The sequence below is a fragment of the Salvelinus namaycush genome, chromosome 21 (genome assembly GCF_016432855.1).
Source record: "Salvelinus namaycush isolate Seneca chromosome 21, SaNama_1.0, whole genome shotgun sequence".
NCBI classification, from domain to species: Eukaryota; Metazoa; Chordata; class Actinopteri; order Salmoniformes; family Salmonidae; genus Salvelinus; species Salvelinus namaycush.
Window position 1 is genome coordinate 18,055,352 of NC_052327.1, and position 25,920 is coordinate 18,081,271.

General features: G+C 45.3%; 1 protein-coding gene across 4 annotated transcripts in view; it reads right to left on the reverse strand.

Annotated features, from left to right (window-relative positions):
• Positions 1-25,920, reverse strand: part of mon2 (MON2 homolog, regulator of endosome-to-Golgi trafficking) — a 50,188-nt gene that overhangs the window by 16,224 nt on the left and 8,044 nt on the right. For all 4 annotated transcript variants that reach the window (XM_039017301.1, XM_039017304.1, XM_039017302.1 and 1 more), the window contains exons 2-19: positions 19,488-19,551; positions 19,141-19,268; positions 17,475-17,606; positions 16,956-17,085; positions 16,361-16,458; positions 14,779-14,904; positions 11,487-11,681; positions 10,624-10,748; positions 10,333-10,472; positions 9,945-10,092; positions 8,913-9,103; positions 8,528-8,609; positions 6,643-6,824; positions 2,635-2,747; positions 2,397-2,501; positions 2,080-2,160; positions 1,748-1,912; positions 643-744 (exon numbers count right to left, since the gene is read on the reverse strand). In XM_039017301.1, the coding sequence (XP_038873229.1) occupies positions 643-744; positions 1,748-1,912; positions 2,080-2,160; positions 2,397-2,501; positions 2,635-2,747; positions 6,643-6,824; positions 8,528-8,609; positions 8,913-9,103; positions 9,945-10,092; positions 10,333-10,472; positions 10,624-10,748; positions 11,487-11,681; positions 14,779-14,904; positions 16,361-16,458; positions 16,956-17,085; positions 17,475-17,606; positions 19,141-19,268; positions 19,488-19,551 (2,307 nt within the window). The remainder of the gene's footprint in view (positions 1-642; positions 745-1,747; positions 1,913-2,079; positions 2,161-2,396; positions 2,502-2,634; positions 2,748-6,642; positions 6,825-8,527; positions 8,610-8,912; positions 9,104-9,944; positions 10,093-10,332; positions 10,473-10,623; positions 10,749-11,486; positions 11,682-14,778; positions 14,905-16,360; positions 16,459-16,955; positions 17,086-17,474; positions 17,607-19,140; positions 19,269-19,487; positions 19,552-25,920) is intronic.

A 25,920-nucleotide genomic window follows, 5' to 3' on the forward strand; every position in this document is an offset into this window, starting at 1 on the left:
CACTCCACAATGGAGTGCACAACGAATCAGAATGCTCCGTTTTCTCTTTTCAAAACTGGTTGAATGGCTATTTTCACCCTGTATACACCTGCAACTTACCACAGGAGAGATAAATTACACAGTAAACAAGAATCACTCATCTCCAACCAAATTAATTCACATTTTGAATAATTTAGTCCAGGCCTTTGACTTTGAAAAATTACAATTGCAGTTTATATATATATTGTTCTTCTTGGTCTTGTGCGGTAGTAAATCAAACAAATACACAATTTTAACTTATTTTAGAAGAAACAGTGAATCGTGTAAGGGTGGCAATATATTGGACCGCATCTGTAAAGCTATAACTAAATAGGGGACAGATGCCACTCACAGCATTAGAAATGGAAGAGCCCCTACCATCATACGAGAGGGCTTGAAAAGTACGTACCGAAGGACATACAGCTACAGGCTACAGCATAGCCCTACCCAAAAAAACACTTCACTAACCTGGCCCTAGATCCGTTTGTGCTCTTTGTCAAGGCATGACAATTGCAGAAGGAGTTGGCAAGAGAACAGAAACAGACCTGCACACAGTCTACCACATCACTACCCTCTTCTTCCAAAGGTCTAATGTGGTCTTTAAATGGTTACTGTAAGACGTACCTCCAGCAGATGTCCAGTGAGGGGCCTCCACAGGATCTCTATACGATCCATGTTGACCAGGCCTGTCTCCAGCAGCTTGGCTACCGCAAATAGAGACGGCTCCTTGACACAGTACGACAACAGAACACAGCGGTGATCGGTTTGGTGGATATAAGTAGTAAAACAATAAGGCCCAAGGAGGTATGGTATATGGCCAATATACCACCCGCCTGGATACATTTGGCATTTTAGTCATCATCTTAAGATGGCTAGCTGGGACAACCACATATCACAGGCATAGTAACTGAAATCCTCAGTAAAGTAGCTATCAGCAGAGGCAGAGCTGGGGGGGGGGGGGGGGGGGGGGGGGTCAAGTGTGAGTGTTAGTGTTAGTTCAAAAGGCTGCATGCGAGCTTCGACTGGAAGCGAGTGGAGTGTGTGGAGGAGCGGGGTGACATGGGAGAACTTAGGAAGCTTGAACACCAGGTGTTGCGTTCTGGATAAATTGCAGGGGTTTGAAGGCACAAGCAGGGAGCCCAGCCAACAGCGAGTTGCAGTAGTCCAGACGGGAAATGCCAAGTGCCTGGATTAGGACCTGCGCCGTTTCCTGTGTGAGGTAGGGTCATACTCTACGGATGTTGTAGAGGATGGATACAGCATGGAGCATGGATACAGCCCTTAGCCGTGGTATATTGGCAATATACCACAAACCCCTGCCTTATTGCTATTATATACTGGTTACCAAAGTAATTAGAGCAGTAAAAATAAATGTTTAGTCATACCCGTGGTATACGGTCTGTTATACCACGGCTGTCAGCCAATCAGCACTCAGGGTTCGAACCACCCTGTTTATAAAGTGGTATACGGCCAATACACCACGGCTAAGCGCTGTAACCAGGCACTCCCTGTTGCGTCATGGTTAAGAACAGCCCGTAGCCGTATACCACACCCCCTCGGGCCTTGTTGCTTAAATATACCACAGCTTCCAGCCAATCAAAATCCAGGACCCAAACTACCCGGTTTCTAATACACATTAAGTAACACAAGGCTCATGCAGAAGACAGAGAGGTCATACGTTGTCGCTCTGGCTACATCTACAATAATGAAGTACCTGTGAAGTAATTACCTTGTTAGTCCCATAGGCCATCTCCATAGCCTCCAGAGAGAGGGAGCACAGTGCGTTGATCAGGTGATGCAGTGACACGTCATCTAGGTACTGGGAGCTCTCAAAGAGTCTCGACAGGATGTTGGAGATGAAAGGCAGATCTGTCATCACAGCCGTGGTCAGCACCTGTAACACAGAGACAACACGGGGGAGTCAGAGAGCTGAACGGTGAAGCTGGTGGGCTGAAGAGCAGTAGCGAATAGCCAATGAAACACTATGGGAGTTGTTGCTAATTGATGCAGAGAATTTGACTCGTTACAGCGTGACTGCGTAAGGCAGGGAGATAGTCTTACCGTGCTGGGCCCCTCTACTGCACGACCAGGCTTCAGAGCACCTCCAACCCCAGGCTTCAGGCCTAGGATCCACACCAGGTGCTGGGAGAGGAGAGGGGGAGATAGATGGAGAACAGGAAGGGCATAAAAGGTGGTGAGAAAAGTCAAAGAGAGAGTGATTCACTCAGACCACTTTCGCTAAACCATTAAAAAAGAACCTGAAATATTTAGGCTGGTCAATAGCCGAAAAATACAGGAAATCCAGGCATGCCTATAACACACTGTAGAGCTGTGCCAGTGTGTGTTTGTGTGGTGGGTACAGTATGGTGGTAGTGTACCTGCAGCGTGGCCAGAACCAGCTGCCAGGAGGTACCCAGCACTGCCCCGTGGCAGTGGGCCAGGTTCAACAGGGTCCGCATACACTGGATATTCTTAGCTGTCAGCTGAGTGAGAAAGAGAAAGAGGGAGAGAAAGAAAGAGAGAGAAACAGTTATATCACACTACTGTATTATGTGAATGTCTAACATGTGCCCTCTAGTTGTGTTGTTGTAGTAATGTTGTGTAGAGGTCCCTTACCACCACAGTGCCTTGGGGCTGTACAGTGAGAGGCTGTCCCACAGCCACCACCTGCTGATGAGACTCACTGGAGGGACTGATGATCTGCACACTCTGGCCCTGAATAGAGTAGGCTGAGGAAAACACACACACACATTTAGAGTATTCAACAAAAGCAATGATCACAAGGACTAAATCGTTTGGAGGTCAATCAATATATTTACTCCTTAGTTGAAATGAGTCTTGTTTTTTTCTTCTCCTCACAATGTAGCTCAGACAGACACCCTGATGATAATAACACAATGAGTAATTTCCATTCATATACTAGAATGAGTGACTGAGACAAGCCAGCTACATGCTAGACTTGATTAATTAACTCCTAAGGCAAACACCCATCCTGCTGAAGCCAATTTGCGAGTTCTCTCACAGCAAATATGCAAAGTATGTGTGTGTGTGTGAGAGAGAGAAAGCATGTGTGTGTGAGAGAGTGTTTGTAACTGTCTGTGTATTCTCTCCCCCCCCCCCTACACATTCATCTTGGTGCTACTACACAGATGGAACAGGGAAACAGTTGAGGCACAGCCAGGATTAATGATATACAGTGCCATCGGAAAGTATTCAGACCCATTGACTTTTTCCACATTTTGTTACATTGCAATCCTATTCTAAAATTGGTTGAATAGTTTTTTCCCCCTCATCAATACCCCATCATGACAAAGCAAAAAAAGTATTCAGACCCTTTACTCAGTACTTTGTTTAAGCACCTTTGGCAGCGATTACAGCCTCGGGTTTTCTTGGGTATGACGCTACAAGCTTGGCACACCTGTATTTGGGGAGTTTCTCCTATTATTCGCTGCAGATCCTCTCAAGCTCTGTCAGGTTGGACGGTGAGCGGCGCTGCACAGCTATTTTCAGGTCTCTCCAGAGATGTTTGATCGGGTTCAAGTCCGGGCTCTGGCTGAGCCACTCAAGGACATTCAGAGACTTGTCCTGAAGCCACTCATGCGTTGTCTTGGCTGTGTACTTAGGGTTGTTGTCCTGTTGGAAGGTGAACCTTCACCCCAGTCTGAGGACCTGAGCGCTCTTAAGAAGGTTTTCATCAAGGATCTCTGTACTTTGCTCCTTTCATCTTTGCCTCGATACTGACTAGTTTTCCAGTCCCTGCCGCTGAAAAACATCCTCACAGCATGAGGCTGCCTCACCACCATGCTTCACCATAGGGATTGTGCCAGGTTTCCTCCAGACGCGACGCTTGGCCAAAGAGTTCCATCTTGGTTTCATCAGACCAGAGAATCTTGTTTCTAATGGTCTGAGAGTCCTTTAGGTGCCTTTTGGCAAACTCCAAGCGGGCTGTCATGTGCATTTTACTGGGGAGTGGCTTCCGTCTGGCCACTCTACCATAAAGGCCTGATTGGTGTAGTGCAGCAGAGTTGGTTGTCCTAGAAGGTTCTCCCATCTCCACAGAGGAACTCTGGAGCTCTGTCAGAGTGACCATTGAGTTCTTGGTCACCTCCCTGACCAAGGCCCTTCACCCCCGATTGCAGTTTGGCCGGGCGGTCACCTCTAGGAAGAGTCTTGGTGGTTCTAAACTTCTTCCCTTTAAGAATGATGGAGGCCACTGTGTTCTTAGGGACCTTCAATGCTGCAGAAATGTTTTGGTACCCTTCCCCAGATCTATGCCTCAACACAATCCTGTCTCGGAGCTCTACAGACAATTCCTTCAACCCCATGGGTTGGTTTTTGCTCTGACATGCACTGTCAACTGTGGGACCTTATATAGACAAGTGTGTGCCTTTCCAAATCATGTCCAATCAATTGAACTTACCACAGGTGGACTCCAAGTTGTAGAAACATCTCAAGGATGATCAATGGAAACAAGATGCACCGGAGCCCCATTTCGAAACTCATAGCAAAGGGTTTAAATACTTATGTAAATATTTTTTTTTTTGTAATACATTTGCAAACATTTCTAAAAACCTGTTTTCGTTTTGTCATTATGTGGTATTGTGTGTAGATTGCTGAATATTATTCGTTTTTTTAAATCAATTTTAGAATAAGGCTGTAACGTAACAAAATGTGGAAAGAGTCAAGGGCTCTGAATACTTTCCGAAGGTACTGTATGTGGAGTATCACAGTGGTTAGTATGGAGATCACGCACAGTCAGGGCTCTAGAGCAGGGTTCCCCAACTGGCGGCCGCCGGGCCGTGGCTGAAGCCAGTTGATGATCCCTGCTCTAGAGCTTAACACTCACACATACAGTGCCTTGCAAAAGTATTCACCCCCTTGGTGTTTTTCCTATTTTGTTGCATTACAACCTGTAGTTTAAATAGATTTTTATTTGGATTTTATGTAATGGACATACACAAAATCATCCAAATTGGTGAAGTGAAAAAAATTAACTTGTTTCAAAAAATTATTTAAAAAAAAAAAACGGAAAAGTGGTGCGTGCATATGTATTCACCCCCTTTGCTATGAAGCACCTAAATAAGATCTGGTGCAACCAGAAGTCACATAATTAGTTAAAGAAAGTCCACCTGTATGCAATCTAAGTGTCTCATGATCTCAGTATATATACACACACACACACACCTGTTCTGAAAGGCCCTAGAGTCTGCAACACCACTAAGCAAGGGACACCACCAAGCAAGCAGCACTATGAAGACCAAGAAGCTCTCCAAACAGGTCAGGGACAAAATTGTGGAGAAGTACAGATCAGGGTTGGGTTATACAAAAATATCAGAAACTTTGAACATCCTACAGAGCACCATTAAATCTATTATTACAAAATAGAAAGAAATGGCACCACAACAAACCTGCCAAGAGAGGGCTGCCCACCAAAACTCACAAACCAGGCAAGGAGGGAATTAATCAGAGAGGCAACAAAGAGACCAAAGATAACCCTGAAGGAGCTGCAAAACTCCACAGCTGAGATTTGGGTATCTGTCCATAGGACCACTTTAAGCCGTACATGCCACAGAGCGGGGCTTTTACGGAAGAGTGGTCAGAAAAAAATAAGTTGTTTGATGTTTGCCAAAAGGCATGTGGGAGACTCCCCAAACCTATGGAAGAAGGTAATCTGGTCAGATGAGACTAAAATTGAGCTTTTTGTCCATCAAGGAAAATGCTAAGTCTGGCGCAAACCCAACACCTCTCATCACCCCGAGAACACCATGAAGCATGGTGGTGGCAGCATCATGCTGTGGGGATGCTTTTCATCGGCAGGGACTGGGAAACTGGTCAGCATTGATGGTATGATGGATGGCGCTAGATACAGGGAAATTCTTGAGGGAAACCTGTTTCAGTCTTCCAGAGATTTGAGACTGGGACGGAGGTTCACCTTCCAGCAGGACAAGACCCTAAGCATACTGCTAAAACAACACTCGAGTGGTTTAAGGGGAAACATTTAAATGTCTTGGAATGGCCTAGTCAAAGCCCAAACCTCAATCCAATTGAGAATGTGTGGTATGACTTAAAGATTGCTGTACACCAGCGGAACCCATCCAACTTGAAGGAGCTGGAGCAATTTTGCCAAGAAGAATGGGCAAAAATTCCAGTGGCTATGATGTGCCAAGCTTATAGAGACATACCCCAAGAGACTTGCAGCTGTAATTGCTGCAAAAGGTGGCTCTACAAAGTATTGACTTTGGGGGGGTGAATAGTTATGCACGCTCAAGTTCTGTTTTTTTGTCTTATTTCTTTGTTTCACAATAAAAAATATTTTGCGTCTTCAAAGGGGTAGGCATGTTGTGTAAATCAAATGATGCAAACCCCCCCAAAACCTATTTTAATTCCAGGTTGTAAGGCAACAAAATAGGAAAAATGCCAGGGGGAGTGAACACTTTCGCAAGCCACTTTACACACAGAGAGACTTGCTAATTAAGTGTACACATAAACAACTACCTACTGTTTTATCAAGTTCCTCAGAGGCACATATGTTTAATTATCACAGAGCTGATACTCTACTATACGTAGCAAAGCCATGAGAGAAGATAGCTATGAACGCACACAAAACATCCTCGGGGTACTGACCCTTGTTGTTGAGGTTGGTTGCGTTACTGCTTAGGACAGTCAGGGCATAGTGTGGGGGCAATGAGGCCTTGCAGATGGCTGTGATGAAGGCGTCGCGGGGTGTGACCAGGCCCAGACGACCACACAGAGACGCCATGGTCAGCTCCGCCTTCAGGATGCTCTCTGTCGCCGTCTCATCAGTACTGGAGGGGGACGAGACACACAGAGAGTTATGGGTTTGGAAAAAATTGTTTTTCTCAGAATACCGTTTCATCAACGGACATATTACACAACAACTTATGGTCTTGTAGCTTCAAGAAAAACTTTGGTTGCTGCTGAACTTAACACTGACCTTCAGTATCACCTGTCACACTTTCAAGTTACTTTGAGGGGATACTATACTGAACAAAAATATAAAACTCAGCATGTAATGGTTTGGTCCCATGTTTCATGAGCTGAAATAAAAGATCCCAGAAACGTTCCATACGCACAAAAAAAGTATTTCTCTGAAATGTTGTGCACAAATTTGTTTACATCCCTGTTAGTGAGTATTTCTCTTTTCCCAAGATAATCCATCCACCTGACAGGTGTGGCATATCAAGAAGCTGATTAAACGGCATGATCATTACACCTTGTGCTGAGGTCAATAAAAGGCCACTCTAAAATGTGCAGTTTTGTCACACAAGACAATGCCACAGATGTCTGTGGGAGCGTGCGATTGGCATGCTGACTGCAGGAATGTCCACCAAAGCTGTTGCCAGAGAATGTAATGTTAATTTCTCTACCATAAGCTGCCTCAAACATCGTTTTAGAGAATTTGGCAGTACGGTCAACCGGTCTCACAACGTGTAACCACGGCAGCCCATGACCTCCACATCTGGCTTCTTCACCTGCAGGATCGTCTGAGACCAGTCACCCGGACAGCTGTTGAAACTGTGGATTTGCAAAACTAAAGAATGTCTGGACAAACTGTCAAAAACCGCATCAGGGAAGCTCATCTGCGTGCTTGTCGTACTCATCAGGGTCTTGACCTGACTGCAGTTTGGCATCTTAACCAACTTCAGTGGGCAAATGCTCACTTTCGATGGCCACTGACACGCTGGAGAAGTGTGCTCTTCACGGATTAATCCTGGTTTCAACTGCACCAGGCAGATAGCAGACGGCGGGTATGGCATCCTGTGGGCGTGTGGTTTGCTGATGTCAATGTTGTGAACACAGTGCCCTATGGTGGCGATGGGGTTATGGTATGGGCGTAAGCTACGTACACTGAACACAATTGCATTTTATTGATGGCAATTTGAAAGCAAAGACGAGATCCTGAGGCCCATTGTCGTGCCATTCATCCGCCGCCATCACCTCATGTTTCAGCATGATAATGCACGGCCCCATGTCACAAGGATCTGTACACAATTCTGGGAAGCTTAAAATGTCCCAGTTCTTCCACGTCCTGCATGCTCACCAGACATGTCAACCATTGAGCATGTTTGGGATGCTCTGGATCGACGTGTACGACAGCGTGTTCCAGTTCCCGCCAAAATCCAGAAACTTAGCACAGCCATTGAAGAGGAGTGGAACAACATTCCACAGGCCACAATCAACAGCCTGATCAACTCTATAAAAAGGAGATGTGTTGCGCTGCATGAGGCAAATGGTGATCACACCAGATACTGACTGGTGTTCTGATCCACACCCCTACCTTTTTTCTTAAAGTATCTGTGACCAACAGATGCATATCTGTATTCCAAGTCATGTGAAATCCATAGATTAGGGCCTTATGAATGTATTATTTCAATTGACTCATTTCCTTATATGAACTCTAATCTTTGAAATTGTTGAATGTTAAGTTTATATTTTTGTTCAGTGTAAATAAATTGACTTGGAGGTGATCTATAAGAAGGGTTGTTACCTGGCGTCCAATAGGAGTGAGAGGGCAGCCAGTAGACCACACCAACACGCACTGACCATCTCCTCCCAGACCAGATGGGCTCCTGACAGAGAAACAGCAGTTAGCAACAGAGTGGACAAGAAATATACATTTCTACAGATATCTATATGTAAACGCTACATCAGAATGCTGGTTTTGAATATGGATGATGACACGTACGCCACTGATGACACGTACGCCACTGTAGTAAGCCTACATATATTAACGCCCTTAGGAACTGTAGGTATTGGATTGCCCACTAGAGGTCAATAGAATTGCAAGCTAGGGTTCGGCTCCTTGTGTGGGCCCAGAGAAGCGCCCCGGTCCTAGCCCCCGACCCTCCCTCATCCTCCTCCCCCCTCTTCACCAGGCTCAGCTTGGGCGTTCTGGTCTGGGTTGGCCTCCCTGCGTACAGCCACCTCCTCCTCCTCCTTGGCCAGTTCTCTCTCTATCATGGAGGTGATGCCTCGGACCAGGTCCAGCAGGGCGCTGAAGGCCACAGACATGGCATAACCCTCTGGGATGGACGGGGGCTCCACTTTGTCCAACATCTCCAGACTGGGGCAGGGAAGAGGAAAGGGAAACGTATGATATGACACATTGTGTATGTGTGTTTGTTGTGTATGTGTGTGTCTACCCTACTCAGTTGTAAGAAATAGCGTGTATGTCCCAAGGAGCTACATGCAAACAGAAACAGTCATTCAGCTCCCACTAACAAACACACTCACTGGACTGCTGCAGGATCAGCTTTCCCTGGCCATGTGTTCATTACAGACACACGACGAGCTGTGTTAAGACAATGTTGACTGACAACTCTCTGTCCTGCATCAACAAACAAACCAGCCAGTTTAATTCTCTAGTCGATCTCCTCATAATTAGACAACAGATCACATTCCCTTCCTCCCGACCCATGCATGAAGGGAAAGGGGGATACCTAGTCAGTTGTACAACTGAACGCATTCAACGGAAATGCGTCCTCCGCATTTAACCCAACCCCTCTGACTCAGAGAGAGCAGAGTCAGGTCAACTAATCCACAGCTAAATCAACTCCTTCCTTACCTCTAACAGGCACAGTGTGTGTCATGGGGTATCTGCTGTGTTTGTGTTCTCTCTGTTCCTGCCTCTGTCTCTGTTCCCTCACTCAAAGACAGCAGCTAGTTAGAGTCCAATAATGACAATATTTACAGGCCAACTGTCCTCCAGGGTGTCTAGGTTTTTGATAACGGCCGTAATTCCGTCCCGTGGTTTAAAATCAAACCGTTTCTCTCTGGTTCAACTATCTGTCTCCAATAGACTGTGTCCCTGTGTGTGATAATTGGATGGATGACTCAAACCTAGACAGACATAGCTAGATGTCTAGTGTGTGTGTGTGTGTGTGTGTGTATATAGTACTACTCACTAGGTAGCCTTGGCGCTGCCCTGCACACTGACGGTCATGAGGGGGATCCAGGTACCGCGGTACTCGAAGGCGGCCTGAGTGGTCAGACTCCCACCCTGACCTCCTGCTCCTGGACCACCCTGGGCAGCCGCCTGGGCCCCCGACCCAACTAGGGAGGGAGGGAGAGATTGAGGAACGGAAGGGGGGAGGGAAGGAAGGAAGCTGTCAGTATTGAGCTGGAACCAAAGCCTTCGCACCCTGCAGACCAGAAGCTTCCATACACTCATAAGTTGCCTAATCCTATCCTAGATATTCCTCTTCTTTACTTTCTTCCCAACTACAGTCTCAAGCTGTAACACCAGTAAAGACAACATTAGCTCCTTCTCAGTGTGCTCAGTGTGGTCCTCACCAGCAGGGGCATTGGTGGCAGCAGGGTTGCCTGTATTGGGGATGATGAAGAGGGACTGGATGAAGGAGCCCAGGGCGTTAACGATGTCCCGGAACACCTTGGTGGAGTGCTGCTTCATGTCATAGGACTGGCAGAAAGACCTGGAGGGGGGAGAGAAAGGGTGTAGCGAAGGTTTCTTAAAAGATATAGAATATGGAGATTGTTGAGGTTGTGTGTGTTTGTGTGTGCGGTAAGGTTAGTGTCAGAGGTGTATGGTGAGGTCAGTGATGTGTGTGTGCTCCTCCTCTTCACCGTAGCAGGTGTGGCTGTACACACAGCCTGTGGACGGACTCCACAGCCACGGCTCTGAGCCACTGAGGCTTCTCTCCATCCAGGAACTTCACCAGCAGGGACAGAAAGATCTCACACTCCGTCACCTACAACACAGACAAACACACCTCCATCCTCAGATCCCCAAGATAACTATCCACATATGGAGGTCTCTACAATAAGAAGACAACAGGATTTGTGGAAAATTTGAATTTCAGTTAACCTCCTGAATTGACTGAAATCAAATGGAATTGACCCAAACTATAGTTCCTGCCTTGGCTCACACCACTAGACTGTAGTTGTGTTTGATGATTTAGGTACAGAGAACACAGTATTAGGTAGTAACTACTGTAACTGACTTTCACCAGTAGGCTGTAGACGTGTTTGGTAACCCCAGAAACTCACCAGTAGGCTGTAGACGTGTTTGATAACCCCAGAGACTCACCAGTAGGCTGTAGACGTGTTTGATAACCCCAGAGACTCACCAGTAGGCTGTATAAGTGTTTGATAACCCCAGAGACTCACCAGTAGGCTGTATAAGTGTTTGATAACCCCAGAGACTCACCAGTAGGCTGTAGAAGTGTTTGATAACCCCAGAGACTCACCAATAGGCTGTAGAAGTGTTTGATAACCCCAGAGACTCACCAGTAGGCTGTAGACGTGTTTGATAACCCCAGAGACTCACCAGTAGGCTGTAGACGTGTTTGATAACCCCAGAGACTCACCAGTAGGCTGTAGACGTGTTTGATAACCCCAGAGACTCACCAGTAGGCTGTAGAAGTGTTTGATAACCACAGAGACTCACCAGTAGGCTGTAGAAGTGTTTGATAACCACAGAGACTCACCAATAGGCTGTAGAAGTGTTTGATGAGCACAGACACCACTCTGAGCAGCCTCATGCAGATGGGGAAGTAAGGTTTTTCTACAGGGGCAGGGGAGGCAGCGCCACTGCTGCCCTGGCGGAACTTGATGTTGGGGGAGAACAGCTTGATGACCAGCGGACAAACACGCTCCTTCAGCAGGAAGCTGAACTCCTGGTGCTATATAGGGGTCAGAGGGCAGAGGTTAAAGGTCAGAGGGCAGCGGGTGGTGTCAGCAGGAGGTGGGGGGGTCACAGTACAAATACAAGACACACACCTACAGTGAGATGACATAGTATTCTATTTCAATGCATATAATACTCAATTGTATTGCATTATATTGTACTATAATTTACTGTATCCTATTGTATTACGTTCTCACTGTCGTACCTCTGGGGGCCCCATGTGCATATCATCAATGTCTTTAAAATGTATTTAATAAATCATTTTGACAGTAACCCTCCAAAAAGTAATTCCTAAACCTTTTTAATTCCCATATGTAGTGGGAAGCAGAGTTTTTCTTTAGGCACTGAAAAAGTGCCTCAGGCCTTGAACAAAAAAAAAAGTAACAGATTGAAAGTATAAGGGGATATCGGTGAACAAATGTCCGTGGTCAAGGCTACAACGGCGCCAGCGCAATGACTGGAGCTTCCTCAGGTTTTCAAAAAACGCATATCAGACCGAAAAGCTTCTTAGGTAGTTCTTAGTAGAATTTAAGATCAGAAAACAATTTCTCCGTAGAAGCGACAGTTACAGGGATCGTAAAAACAGCTTGATTGCCGTAGCAACATCAGGGAAACTGGACAGAAGGAAGGGGTGCTTCAAATACAGCAGTTCTGCAATGTCTTTAATTGAGCCTCTCATTCTCCTTAATTGCCGGCTCTCAACATGTTACAGAAAGAGATTAACTGTACAGGAAGCTCTGAGGACAGATGGTCTGGATACAGGACAGCCAATAAATTGCCAGATGCAAACAGATAATCAGTTCTTGAGGCCTTGAACAAAAAAAGCAGTTTGCGATTTCTTTCATACTGGTGAACCGGCATTTGAGTTGTGGTGTTGCAAATATCAACAGTCCCTTATCCCTTTTATATCCTGGCACGCATCATTCAAGACTACGTTTAAAATTGTGTGCAGCGCAATATAATGCACAATATGTCTCAGGAAAGACTGTATGGGTTGGCAACACTCAGTATAGAACAGCCTGGCCCGCAGCCTGGTCCAGGTGCAAATGTTTTCACCACGGCCTGTAGGTCCTACAGGCCGTGGTGAAAACATTTGCACAAAAGAAAGAGGACTCCAGGAGAACAAGGTAGTCGCTCAAGTTGGATTTAATTTGATTTGATTTAATTTACCTTGAATACTGCAGACCATTAGTGTAGGCTTTTAGCCAGCAAAACCTGCTGAGTTCAAAAATAAAGTGTCTGAATTTATCCTCAAACCGACTACTTTTTCCCCCTCACTGTTAGGCTATTTGATATGTAATTTTTTGTAAAAGGTTTATAAATAGCAGATAAATACGGTATATAGCTATAGATAGTACACCGCGTAATTAAACCATTTCCAGTAAGCTAGTGTTTTGAGCGTGAGCTGACTATTATTTGGCATTAATAGTTTTACTCACAACTTTCTATCCAAGCAGGGAGAGCGCGTGGATGGCTAATGTCATGCAGGTTCAGATAGCTGATTAGTACAGCTGTCCTGTATAGGCTATCACATTGATAGCTGATTAGTATGCTGTTGCATCGGAAATGTATTTTACAAATCTACAATGTTTGAACTTCCAACTTCAATTACTAAATAATAAATAAGTAATTACAGTGGATTCGGAACGTATTCAGATCCATTCACTTTTTCCACATTTTGTTACATTACAGCCTCATTCTAAAAGGCATTAAATAGTTGTTTTCCCCCTTCATAAATCTACAAACAATAACCCATAACGACGAAGCAAACAGTTTTTTTTTTACAAAATAAAAAATAAATATGACATTAACATAAGTATTCAGACCCTTTACTCAGTACTTTGTTGAAGCACCTTTGGCAGAGATTATAGCATCAAGTCTTCTTCAGTATAACGTTACAAGCTTAGCACACCTGTATTTGAGGAGTTTCTCCCATTCTTCTCTGCAGATCCTCTAAAGCTATGTCAGGTCGGATGGGGAGCTTTGCTGCACAGCTATTTTCAGGTCTCTCCAGAGATGTTAGATCAGGTTCAATTCCGGGCTCTGGCTGTGTGCTGAGGGTCGTTGTCCTGTTGGAAGGTGAACCTTCGCCCCAGTCTGAGGTTCTGAGTGCTCTGGAGCAGGTTTTTATTGAGAATCTCTGTACTTTGCTCCATTCATCTTTCCCTCAATCCTGACTAGTCTTCCAGTTGCTGCCGCTGAAAATCATCCACACAGGATGATGCTGCCACCACCATGCTTCACCGTAGGGATGGTGCCAGGTTTCCTCCGGACGTGACACTTGGAATTCAGACCAAAGAGTTCAATCTTGGTTTCATCAGACCAGAGAAGCTTATTTCTCATGGTCTGAGAGTCCGTTAGGTGCCTCTTGGCAAACTACAAGCGCTGTCATGTGCCTTTTACTGATGAGTGGCATCCGTCTGGCTGGCATCCGTCTGTATCAAATTAAATGTTATGCTCCGAGTCTCAGATAGGGTTTTGCATAAGCAAAATGTAAGATATTCTTCAGTCATCATTTTTTAAATAACAATAGAAATTATATGTTATTGTCACATACACCGGATAGTTGCAGTGAAATGTGTTGTTTTACAGGGTCAGCCATAGTAGTACGGCCCAAATGGAGAAAATTAGGGATAAGTGCCCTGCTCAAGGGCACATTGAAAGATCTTTCAACTTATCGGCTCGGGTATTCGAACCAGCAACCTCTCAGTTACTGTCCCAACACTATAAACGCTAGGCTACCTTTCGCCCTTAATATGGTGATTGATTTTTGAAGTACATGTTATATTGAATAGAAGATACTCTATTTGTTGTTTTACCAGTTATCAACATATTGCTCAAAGAAAAGAAAGCCCAGTGGTTATTTAGACTTCAGCTAATACATGTTCTTTTTTTTGCTGAGGTATCATTTCGGTATAGAGTATCGTGATGCTAAACCTGGAATTGAAGTCAAAATTCTGGTATCGTGACCATGCGGAAACCTATTTTTCTAATGATTGGTCAGAATTGCAAGCCCTCGCTTGGGGAATTGTTGATTCTGCAAAAACAAAATTGCGATTACAAAAATCCTGTGTATTATGTTGTGTGTTTACCTGCAGGAAGACCCCAGGGAAGTCATTGAGGACTGACTCCAGGAGCTCCAGACCAAACGTCCGCGTCATTTCTGTCATCCCCACCAGCCAGTAGGGGGCGTCAGCATTCACTAGCTGACATAGGTCCTGGATAGACACACACACGAACATAGGAATATAGACATGCACATAGGACAGCTGGAGACAGCTACTAGCATTGCCTCTGTGATACAGTCTGTAAATCTAGGCTGTACATACACTACATGACCAAAAGTATGTGGACACCTGCTCGTCGAACATCTCATTCCAAAATCATGGGCATTAATATGGAGTTGGTCCACGCTTTGCTGCAATAGCAGACTCCACTCTTCTGGGAAGGCTTTCCATTAGATATTGGAACATTGCTGACTTGCTTCCATTCAGCCACAAGAGCATTAGTGAGGTCGGGCACTGATGTTGGGCGATTAGGCCTGGCTCGCAGTGGGTATTCCAATTCATCCCAAAGGTGTTCGATGGGGTTGAGGTCAGGGCTCTGTGCTGGCCAATCAAGTTCTTCCACACCAATCTCAACAACCCATTTCTGCATGGAACTCGCTTTGTGCACGGGGGCATTGTTATGCTGAAACAGGAAATGGCCTTCCCCAAACTGTTGCCACAAAGTTGCAGCACAGAATCGTCCAGAATGTCATTGTATGCTGTAGCGTTAAGATTTGTCCTAGCCAAAACCATGAAAAACAGCCCCAGATCATTATTCCTCCTCCACAAACTTCACAGTTGGCACTCTGCATTCGGGCAGGTAGCGTTCTCCTGGCATCCGACAAACCCTGATTCGTCCTTTAGACTACAAGATGGTGAAGCGTGATTCATCACTCCAGAGAACACGTTTCCACTGCTCCAGAGTCCAAATGGCGGCGACCTTAACACCACTCCAGCCGAAACGCTTGACATTGCACATGGTGTACAGATGCTCGGCCATGGAAACCCATTTCATGAAGCTCCCGACAAAGTTATTGTGCTGATGTTGCTTCCAGAGGCAGTTTGGAACTCAATAGTGAGTGTTGCAACAGAGGACAGATGGTTTTCACATGCTACACGCTTCAGCATTCGCAGGTCCCATTGTGTGAGCTTGTGTTGCTTACCACTTCGCGGCTGAGCCGTTGTTGTTCCTAGACGTTTCCACATCAAAATAACAGCACGTACAGTTGACTAGGACAGCTCTAGCAGGGCAGAAATTTGATGAACTGACTTGTTTGGAAAGGTGGCATCCTATGATGGTGCCACGTTGAAATTGACAGAGCTCTTCAGTAAGGCCATTCTACTGCCAATATTTGTCTACGGAGATTGCATGGCTGTGTGTTTGATTTTAGAAACCTCTCAGCAACGGGTGTGGCTGAAATAGCCAAAGCCAGTAATTTGATGGGGTCCCCACAAACTTTTGTGTATAAAGACAGCCTGGCTGTATTTCATTCCACAAAGTTGTTCCCTCCCTTCTCCTGCCCTCATTCATAGAGTAAACCCTATCTATACCCCCTCTTCTGATGGGCGAGAGGGTGCAGGTGGGGTACAGTGAGAGGTATGGAGGACTGTCTCCTGGAGGACATACCTGGAACAGCATGTAGGCGTCTTTAGCGCTGGGCCGCAGGGTGCTGACAGACCTCCGGTTCGTGTTACCCTGGACTGGAGTAGGCTGCTCCACGATGCCTGGAAGAGAGAGGGAGGTGAGGAGGAGGGGGGGAAAGAACACATGTGAGAGACAGTCATTGGACACAGCTGTGGATACAAGCCTGGAGGGATCAATCGCTCACAAGCAAACAAACAATCCACATACCATCAAATAACACACACTCAGAAAAGACCGATCCAACACCTACTACAAGAGGGAAAAGTCACTTAATTAAATAGTGATTCTCAATCCTAGCTCACATACTAAACCAAGTGGCAGAGTGGGAAGACAGCAGTGTGAAATCTGACAGGGCCAAACAAAAACTCATTATGTATTCATTGAACTCAGGCTTAAATCACCAGATAAGCAGCTTTAGGCAATCTAAGGAGAAACTAACTCCCTTCCCTTACTCTGTGACAGGTTCAAAGTTAGAGGAGGAGGGTAGGAGAGAGAAAGTGTGATGCAGAATAGTGATGGACAGAAACGGTTCAGTCCTAGAATAACTCATTTTCCAATGATCCCTCCCGACCCTGACCTTTGAAGCGCTCGTCCTCGGCGACCATCCTCTCAAAGACCACGGTGACGACCTGTCTCACGGTGGCGGCGGCCGTGTTGTTGGTGATGTTGTCCTTGGTGAAGTGCAGGCGGAAACACAGCACGATGGCCTGGGAGGGACGAGGGGAGAGGAGACACAGGCTCTGTTACAATATTCAGCCTAACACAGGCTATGAAGCCCTGTACTGGGGAATACATTCTAAGTGGTATGTTAGTATGGGCAATTGAACGTAGACAGATTGACTAAGGCACACATCTGGTTTCACATGCACATGGAAACCAACTAGAACAGTACATGACTCCAAGGGCAAATATGAGACGTGTGTGGGACTAAGCATGGGCTATCTGACTGGACTGTGAATATATGAAATGTCTGCAATGTGGGGGCAAATATTAACCTTCTGTAACATGAGGCAAGATACCCGTGTTTGTATGATGTGTGACTGTGTACACGCATGACAACATTTGGTGTTTGTATATAGTGTGCAGTTTGGGGTACCTTGGAGAGTATTTCGTCATGTACTACAGTGTTGGTGGTGAGCAGCACTAGGACAGTCTGCAGCAGCTTCAGCTCCTCCAGCCCGTTCTCCATCAACTGCCACAGCATGTTAATGATGTTTCCTGCTGCAGCCTGATGAACAGACACACACACAGACTTGTAGCCTACTTGTACATCAAGGAGGCAGTGACAGTCACGGTCACAATCAACTGGAATGTGACAGAACAGAGCAAGTGACAGCAGCACTAGAGCTCACAGACATGTACACACAGATCAACAAAGAATTAGACACAGACACACAGGGGAGCAGCCGACCGGACCAGCTCTGAATACATCAGGGTCAGCGAGGCACGTGCCTTCATTACACCAAACCCAGCAACTGTGGCACTCCAGAGCAGTGACTCACACATTTTCCTTGTGTCACATCCTGAGGTCAGAACAAACCAAAAGAACTCGTACAAAATCAGTGGAACTGAGGGAAGTAGTCAGTTGAAGAAAATAAATAACCTGTCCTTCAAAAGTGGCAGCAAACGGGAACCATGACAGGTCATTTTCTTCCGAAGGCAAAACTGACACACATTCACTCACTAAAACCAAGACATTTAATCAATACTGCAGGAGCTTCGTTCCTCTTCCCCATGTCCGTGGTGGCAGGGGATGCAGGTGGGGGAGGGGTTTGGATGCATTGCTACTAACAGGAGGAGAGGGGTGCAGTGCTACTAGCGTTAGCACAATGACATGCTAGCTTTTCCCATAGAGACTTGGGAGCCAACAACTATCCATTTAAAAGTGCGTCCTAGTAGTTAAGCCCTGGGCTTACAGACACACAGACAGTGATATATAGAGGGGAGGTGCTGGAGCGTGGCAGAAAGCCTCTTTTGAAAGGCTCCAGGCAGGGAGTCTGCTGATAGCATGTAAACACAGCCAGACAGGCATGGTGAACACAGTCAGTCACAGTCAGTCAGGCAGGGAGACAGTCAGGGTGTTCTTATCCTAGCCGGCTAGCTGGTCGGTCAAGGTATCCCTGATAACACCAGGCAAGTCAAGGAAATTGGCCTCAATCGGGAAGGACCAGTCACAATAGCCTCGGTTCCATGTTGAGGTGTAGGTAGTGTTTTTACAGAGATGAGGCTTTGCACTGCAGTGTGAAGCAAAAAGTAGAAAACCCACCCTCTCAGTTAGAGTCGGTGGTATTTAAAGTTGTATAAGCCCAGGGTCAGAATAATGTGTTCGCCCTGCCCTGACTTCAAAATGTAGGCCTTCTTTCAGACCAAAGCACTGTTCAACGGGCTTAGAATGAAAACGTAGATATCTTTTGTGTAGCAGCGACCATGCAGGAACAAGAGAGCACACCACCACTTTCAACGGTCCCGGCGTTTAGCACAGTGTGCATTGCGCTGGCCTTAAAAATATATGAGTCACAGCAGGTTTGACATCAGCTAGGACCATTTCCCTCCTAAATAATTCATTTCTGCCTTCTCAATCACCACGGTACATGCATTATACGCATTGATAATGCAATTCTAATGGATTATTAATCAAAGTGATTATAAAAGAGTTAGGGGCGAGCCTAAAACATCCCCTTAGTCTCCCACTGACATCAATACATGACTAAGTGAAACATCGGAAGTTAGGATTAGCCCCATAGTGGTCCTGTGTTCCTCACCTCAGACACCACCTCGTGGGTCATGAGTCTCTGGACAGCAGCCAAACACAGCTGGGTGATCTTGGGCTCCTTGGTGCCACAGCCCATCAGGAAGGGCTGGACCACCTCCGAGCTGTTCTCCTTCAGGGCTAAGGGGGAGACAATACACGGACACAGTTCACACATCAAATCAGGCGGCTGTTGTAGAACACAACCACACCTAGGGCAACTCTTTTGGAATGCATCCTTCGCTTGTTTGAATTAGGTCTAATCACCAATCTGTACGTGGAGAACTGGTTCAGCAAAAACATCTCTCTCGCACAAACGTACACAAGGTATTTATGGGTGTCCCTTCCTCCTTCACTTACACGCCAAGATGTCGGTGTTCCTCGCGGCGATGGTCTTGATCTTGACGATCCCGGACTCGGCAGCCTATAGGAAAGCACAGACAAGAGGCCCATTAAGATTACATCTACTTATACGTTCCTTATGATGAGACCGCTGGCGATGCTTTACCACCTCCACTGTTATACCTGAGGTAGACATCTCCTAGTCCTTACTAATGATCCTTAGAGGAGAGGGCAGAGAACACAAGCGTGGCCAGAAACATTGATGTCTGGAAGCAGTTAACCTTGAGTAAGTCCCTTTACCTGAGAGGAGACACAGAGGGAACCATAGTGATTTCTCTTTTGTGGAGCTGTACTGCCTGACATTTTTTATATATTTTTTAATTTCATTTAACGAAGCAAGTCAGTTAAGAACAAATTCTTATTCACAATGACGGCCTACACCGGCCAAACCCTAACAGCGCTGGGCCAATTGAGCGCCGCCCTATGGGACTCCCAATCTCAGCCGGTTGTGATACAGCCTGAAATCGAACCAGGGTCTGTAGCAACGCCTCTAGCACAGATGCTGCGCCACTCGGGAGCCCCGAAAGTGAGACGCTAAGGTGTGAGATAGGGGAGAGATGAGAGAGGAGACGGAGAGAAGGGGGGAAAAGAGAAAGATGGGGGAGGAGGAAAGTAATGGGGAGGAGAAGAGCGACTGTGGGGAAGGGAGTGAGAAAGAGAAAGCAAGGGAGTGAAGGAAGGAGAGAGAGGAGAGGAGAGAGAGGAAAGGGAAGGAGAGAGAGAGAAGAGGAAAGGAGAGAGAGGAGAGGGAAGGAGAGAGAGAGAAGAGGAAAGGAGAGAGAGAAGAGGAAAGGAGAGAGAGAAGAGAGGAAAGGAGAGAGAGAGAGGAGAGGGAAGGAGAGAGAGAGAGAGGGAAAGAGAGAGAGAGAGGAAAGGAGAGAGAGGGAATGTATGCTGTGCTTTCAGCAGTCAACAGAGGCCTCTATCTCTCTACAGCAACTGCAGCTGTCAAGATATTCTCCCTCTCCAACGTCGCCCCCTCGTTCTCCTTCTCCATCGCTCTTTTTCCGTGCTTCTCTTGCCTTGTTCTTTTCTTCCCATCGCTAAACCAACCACAACAGCAAGCAGATCATTAACAATTGCCTATGCACCGTGATACGGACTGGGCCTATAGCCTACATAAACATACTGTCAGTGTCCAGTATTTCATAGGTTGACCCCACCACGAAAATGCCCTTTTCTGAAGAACACACCGATAAACAAAAAACTATTCACAGACTCCCTACATTTAATAATCAGAATTGAAATGACGTCAAGTGCCACATTTGCCAGAAAGAAGTGTTGACATTTTTTCTTGGCAACTGCTCACAATTCTAGTCCCAAGTTAAATTGAAAAAATATATTGGATTGGTGTTCCAAGTGAAGACAAAACATCCTGTTATAGTCACTGCCTCTCTTCCATACTCAAACATGCAAAGCTTAAGCAAGGGTTTCGTTCAGGTAACGTGACCACAAAAGGCCTAGCTTGCGAACAGTGTGCAACGCCTCAGCATGTCATTCATCTGATATGAATAACGACACTAACCAGTCAACCCCTATTCATATGACGTTAAACCACTTAGTTTATCACGCTCTGTTATCCTATCTGACCGTGGCTGCTGTACTGTGCTACGCTGCAGTGTTTGACCTCTCCTACCTTTTATACAGTAATATCACTTCCTATTTCATTTGAACTGCCACAAGGACGCACAGAAGAAGAATGGGATTCAACAGGACAGGACGCAACCTTTTGAAACTTTTGGTTACCAGGCAACAGGGCCTTAATACTTCAGAGGGTGGACTGAGCCAAAGTGGAGAACTACAGGTCCGATCACCACGCCACACCGCCAATTAAAGTTAATCTGGAGAAATGAAAGTCCCCCTCATCTCCTTTGTTCTCAGTGTGGAGCGAGGCTGAGGGCTTTAACGGGGCAATAAAATAACACAGAACTTCCTCCAATATGCATTCCGATCCTTCTAGTGTAGCCACTTTTAAAGCTTGCCAAAACTGATATATAGATACCGATGCTACGATGTGAATGAAAATAAAATTCAATTGGCTGTGGCTCATATTCAAAATGGGAAGCAGGCAGGCAGGTGACAGTTCCTTTGTTGAGAACATTAACTCTGCCACAAAAATGCTTAGGCCTCCACAAAAGGACAATAAAGTCCGCGTCGGGGGGGAAAAAGGGCCAACGGGTTCTTATTCTAGGTGTTGTTGATGGGGGGGGATAGATAAGCAGCGGTTGCGGAGCTGACACTTCCTCATCATGACGTTAGTCTTGTTATCTTGTTGGCAGGGGACAATGCTCGATTACAAAAAGTCAGAGAGCCTTGAATCAGAAGCAGATTGCTGGGATTTCAAAGGAGAGAGTAGGGTTGCAAAGTTACCCGTAATTGACCAAAATGACCGTAATCTTCAGTAATTTTGGTAGTTAACAGAAAATCTATGGCAATCTTTCGAAAAAGAAATCTACCATTTGGTAAGTTAGCATCTGCACAGTTCTTCAATTGTAAGATTTTCTGGGGAAATTGTTCAGTTCTTGTGCATAGAGTTGGTATGGTATGTTTAGACTTTGGTTTGACATAAAATCTTAGTCTCAGCACTGTTCTGTTTACGTGGAATTGCCCCCAACTGAGCCCAAAAACTACAAGCTGACAGTTTCAAACTTATAAGCAGCTTGAAGGCAAATGGTGGGAGGACCAGTATAGTATTTGAATAATTGCGAGAGTATTCATTTTGCCATTTGATAATTTTTGTTGCCTACTTCAACAATGAAAAGGCTTTGTCGAAATTAAATTGTCGATGTGACATTGCTACACCGCGACATTTGAAATTCTTAATTCAATAAAACAAACTTTTGAATGTAGTTTTTATGACGTGCGCCCCATAAAAAAGCCACCGTAGCCTACACAGGTTACATGTGAATGTTGATATTGTCGGCCAATCAAAATGGCACCACGGGTAGCAAGCAACGTGGGAGATCTCTAATCAGCAGTGATGTAGTAGTAAAAAATAAAATAAAAAGTCGGTAAACTATAAACTCCAGTGGGCGATCAAGATAAGACGAACAACCATCGATATAAACAAAAAAAAGTATGACATTTTTAATAATGTATCGTTTGCATTTTAATGTAGGTCTATACGGAAGATAGGCCATGTGGAGAAGATCATATTGAAACATATCTTAGTTTGTTTGGTAAGTTTAGATTCTCTCAGGGGACCCCACATGGGAACGTTGGGGAAACATTGTACTAACCTCTCTCTGCTTGCTTCCTCTCGCTCTGTGTATTGCAGCATGCTTGCTTCCTCCTACATGTACACTATAGGACCAAAAATATGTGGACACCTGCTCGTCGAACATCTCATTCCAAAATCATGGGGATTAACACGGAGTTGGTCCCTCCTTTGCTGCTATAACAGCCTCCACTCTTCTGGGAAGGCTTTCCACTAGAAATTGGAACATTGCTGCGGGGACTTCTCCTGGCATCCGACAAACCCATATTCATCCGTCGGACTGCCAGATGGTGAAGCGTGATTCATCACTCCAAAGAATGCGTTTCCACTGCTCTAGATTCCAATGGCGGAGAGCTTTACGCCACTCCAGCCGACGCTTGACATTGCGCATGGTGATCTTAGGCTTGTGTGCGGCTGCTCGGCCATGGAAACCAATTTCATGAAGCTCCCGACAAACAGTTATTGTGCAGACGTTGCTTCCAGAGACAGGTTGGAACCGAGTGTTGCAACTGAGGACAGACAATTTTTACACGCTCCAGCACATGGCCGTCCTGTTCTGTGAGCTTGTGTTGCCTACCATTTCGCGGCTGAGCCATTGTTGCTTCTAGACGTTTCCACTTCACAATAACAGCACTTACCGGGGCATCTCTAGCAGAGCAGAAATTTGACGAACTGACTTGTTGGAAAGGTGGCATCGTATGATGGTTCCACGTTGAAAGTCACTGAGCTCTTCAGTAAGGCCATTCTACTGCCAATGTTTGTCCACGGAGATTGCGTGGCTGTGTGCTTGATTTTATACACCTGTCAGAAACAGGTGTGGCTGAAATAGCCAAATCCACTCCTTTGAAGGGTTGTCCACATACTTTTCTATGCAGTGTATTTCAGTCTGCCTCAGCATCACCAGTCTGCCACACCACTGTCTGTCTCACAACTACACTCTGTAAGCACATTTATGATGAGAACTCTTTTGCTCCTGCTGAGGCCAGGCTCCGTTTAACGCTACCTTCTTACGTCATCCTTCTAGCCAGGAAGCTAGCTAGTTAGCCGTTTGAGAGAGTGTCCTGCAAATACGGAGGGCGCAGGCGAACATAATGAACAAACAACTGTTCATGATTCCACTCGTTCACAAAGAGGCAGGTGCGATTAGAACTCAGATCAAGAATATAAGCGTTCTGAGCTTTGGTCAATGCTGGGAACGCAAATTAACGCTAATTAACTAAATTAAAAGGTGATTAAACAGCATTTACCCTCTACTACATCTCTGCTAATCAATGAAGTTAGATAAATGAGAAAGAGTAGGCTGCAACAAAAAAACATCAAGTAGGCTGCTGGATTGCGCCACCTCAAAAAGCACAAGACTGCAGATTGTTCTGAAATTGTTTCTGTTGTTAGAAACAGATAAGATTAGCATTCCTGCAACATTATTTTGTTGAAATATAATTTGATCTCTGAGAAATGAAGCTAATTGATTGCACCCAAATTGGCCATTTTAATTTCTAGGATTCACATAATATTGAGTAAATATAGTACCCAACATCCGATTTGGACCAAACCTTTTTCTAACATTGAGTAATACATGAGGATTCCAAATAAGTGGTCAAAAGCCGTCCACGGACTGGCGTGGCGTGTGGTCCCTGTGGGGGGGGTTCTTTGGATTACTAATGTATTACTCAAATTGGATGTTAAGTGCTATAATTATTTAATATAATATGAATAAATTAAAATGGCCAATTAGGGTGCAATCAATTAGCTTAATTTCTAAGAGACTAAATTATTTTCAACAAAATAATGCTTAACTTACGTTAACTGTCATGGCTTGCTGAAATTACATGGAACAACCCTATTGGTTAATCTGAATGGAGTTGTAGACAAGGACGAGAAGTGCAGCAAAACAGTCTCAATTAGCCTAGGTAAGATAGCTAGCTAGCCATCTTAGCTTCTTTACATCGATTTGATGCAGTCAAGACTGGCACAACTAGATGGCATGATAGATAACCTATGGCATCTACAAGTTTGTCAAACTAGCGCAAGTCTGTATGGCTACTCTCTCTCTCTACATTGTTAAACACATCGGCCCATGCCCATCCCCGCACTGCTGCAAGCAAGCAGAGTGGCACCTCTCTCCCAAGTCACGTAGGCTGCGCCCGCAAGCCAGTTCCTAAATATAAACTATTTTAATAGTGAAATATTTCAAATGCCCATCCCTACTTCCCTCCAAGAGCAGCATCATTAGCTCAGCCGCTCATAGATGGTCTCAGAACATGCGGAAAGAGAAACAGGCTGCAGATTTCAGCACTGGTTCTGCTGCTGTATAGCCTACATTGAAGGGGCTAATTCAATGAATCCAATAGTCTCACCATTTGTCAGTTCTTCCTAAAGTCCCAGTGCAGTCAAAAACTAGATTGTGTGTTTTATATACATTTCTACACCACAAGGTTGGAATAATACTGTGACATTATAATGCCATTTTAGTGTAAGAGCTGTTTGAAGAGACTGCCTTAAATTTCAGCCTGTTTTGGTGTGATGGGAGTTTTGGCCTGCCTGGTGACATCACCAGACAGTAAATTACAAACTTCTATGCTAAACAACATCAAGTTCAGTTTCCCCACTCAGACCACTCCCAGACAGTCCTAGCAAAATTGTTGCTTGAGAAATTGCTCTTTGCTAATTAGCTATTTTTGTTTCTTTTTGACTATTTTAATTGATTACGATCCCAGTAAATGTTACCCAGAAATGATTTGATATTGAGATGAAAATGGCTGCATTGGACCTTTAAGTTTCTACTCTTCTGCTTGTTATTTTGTCAGACTGTATGAAATCTTCGTGACAAATTCAGCCATACAGGCGGCGTGTAAAGGAGGTGCATGATCCGTTTCATTAATACTGCGGTATTCCTGGAGATGCCACGTTTCACAGACAGTCGCCAGACACTGCAGTGTAAGGGCAATTCCGTGGGAAAGTCAACCTGAGCATCCACTAATAAGGTCTGTCATTTACGAATGGAACCCTGTTATAATTATCCTTAAGGTCTATATCAGGGGTGGGCAACTCCAGTCTTCGGGGGCCTGATTGGTGTCACACTTTTGCCTCAGCCCCAACTAACACACCTGACTCCAATAATCCATGAATCGTCATCTTCAATTTAGAATGCAATTCGTTTAAATCAGCTGTGTT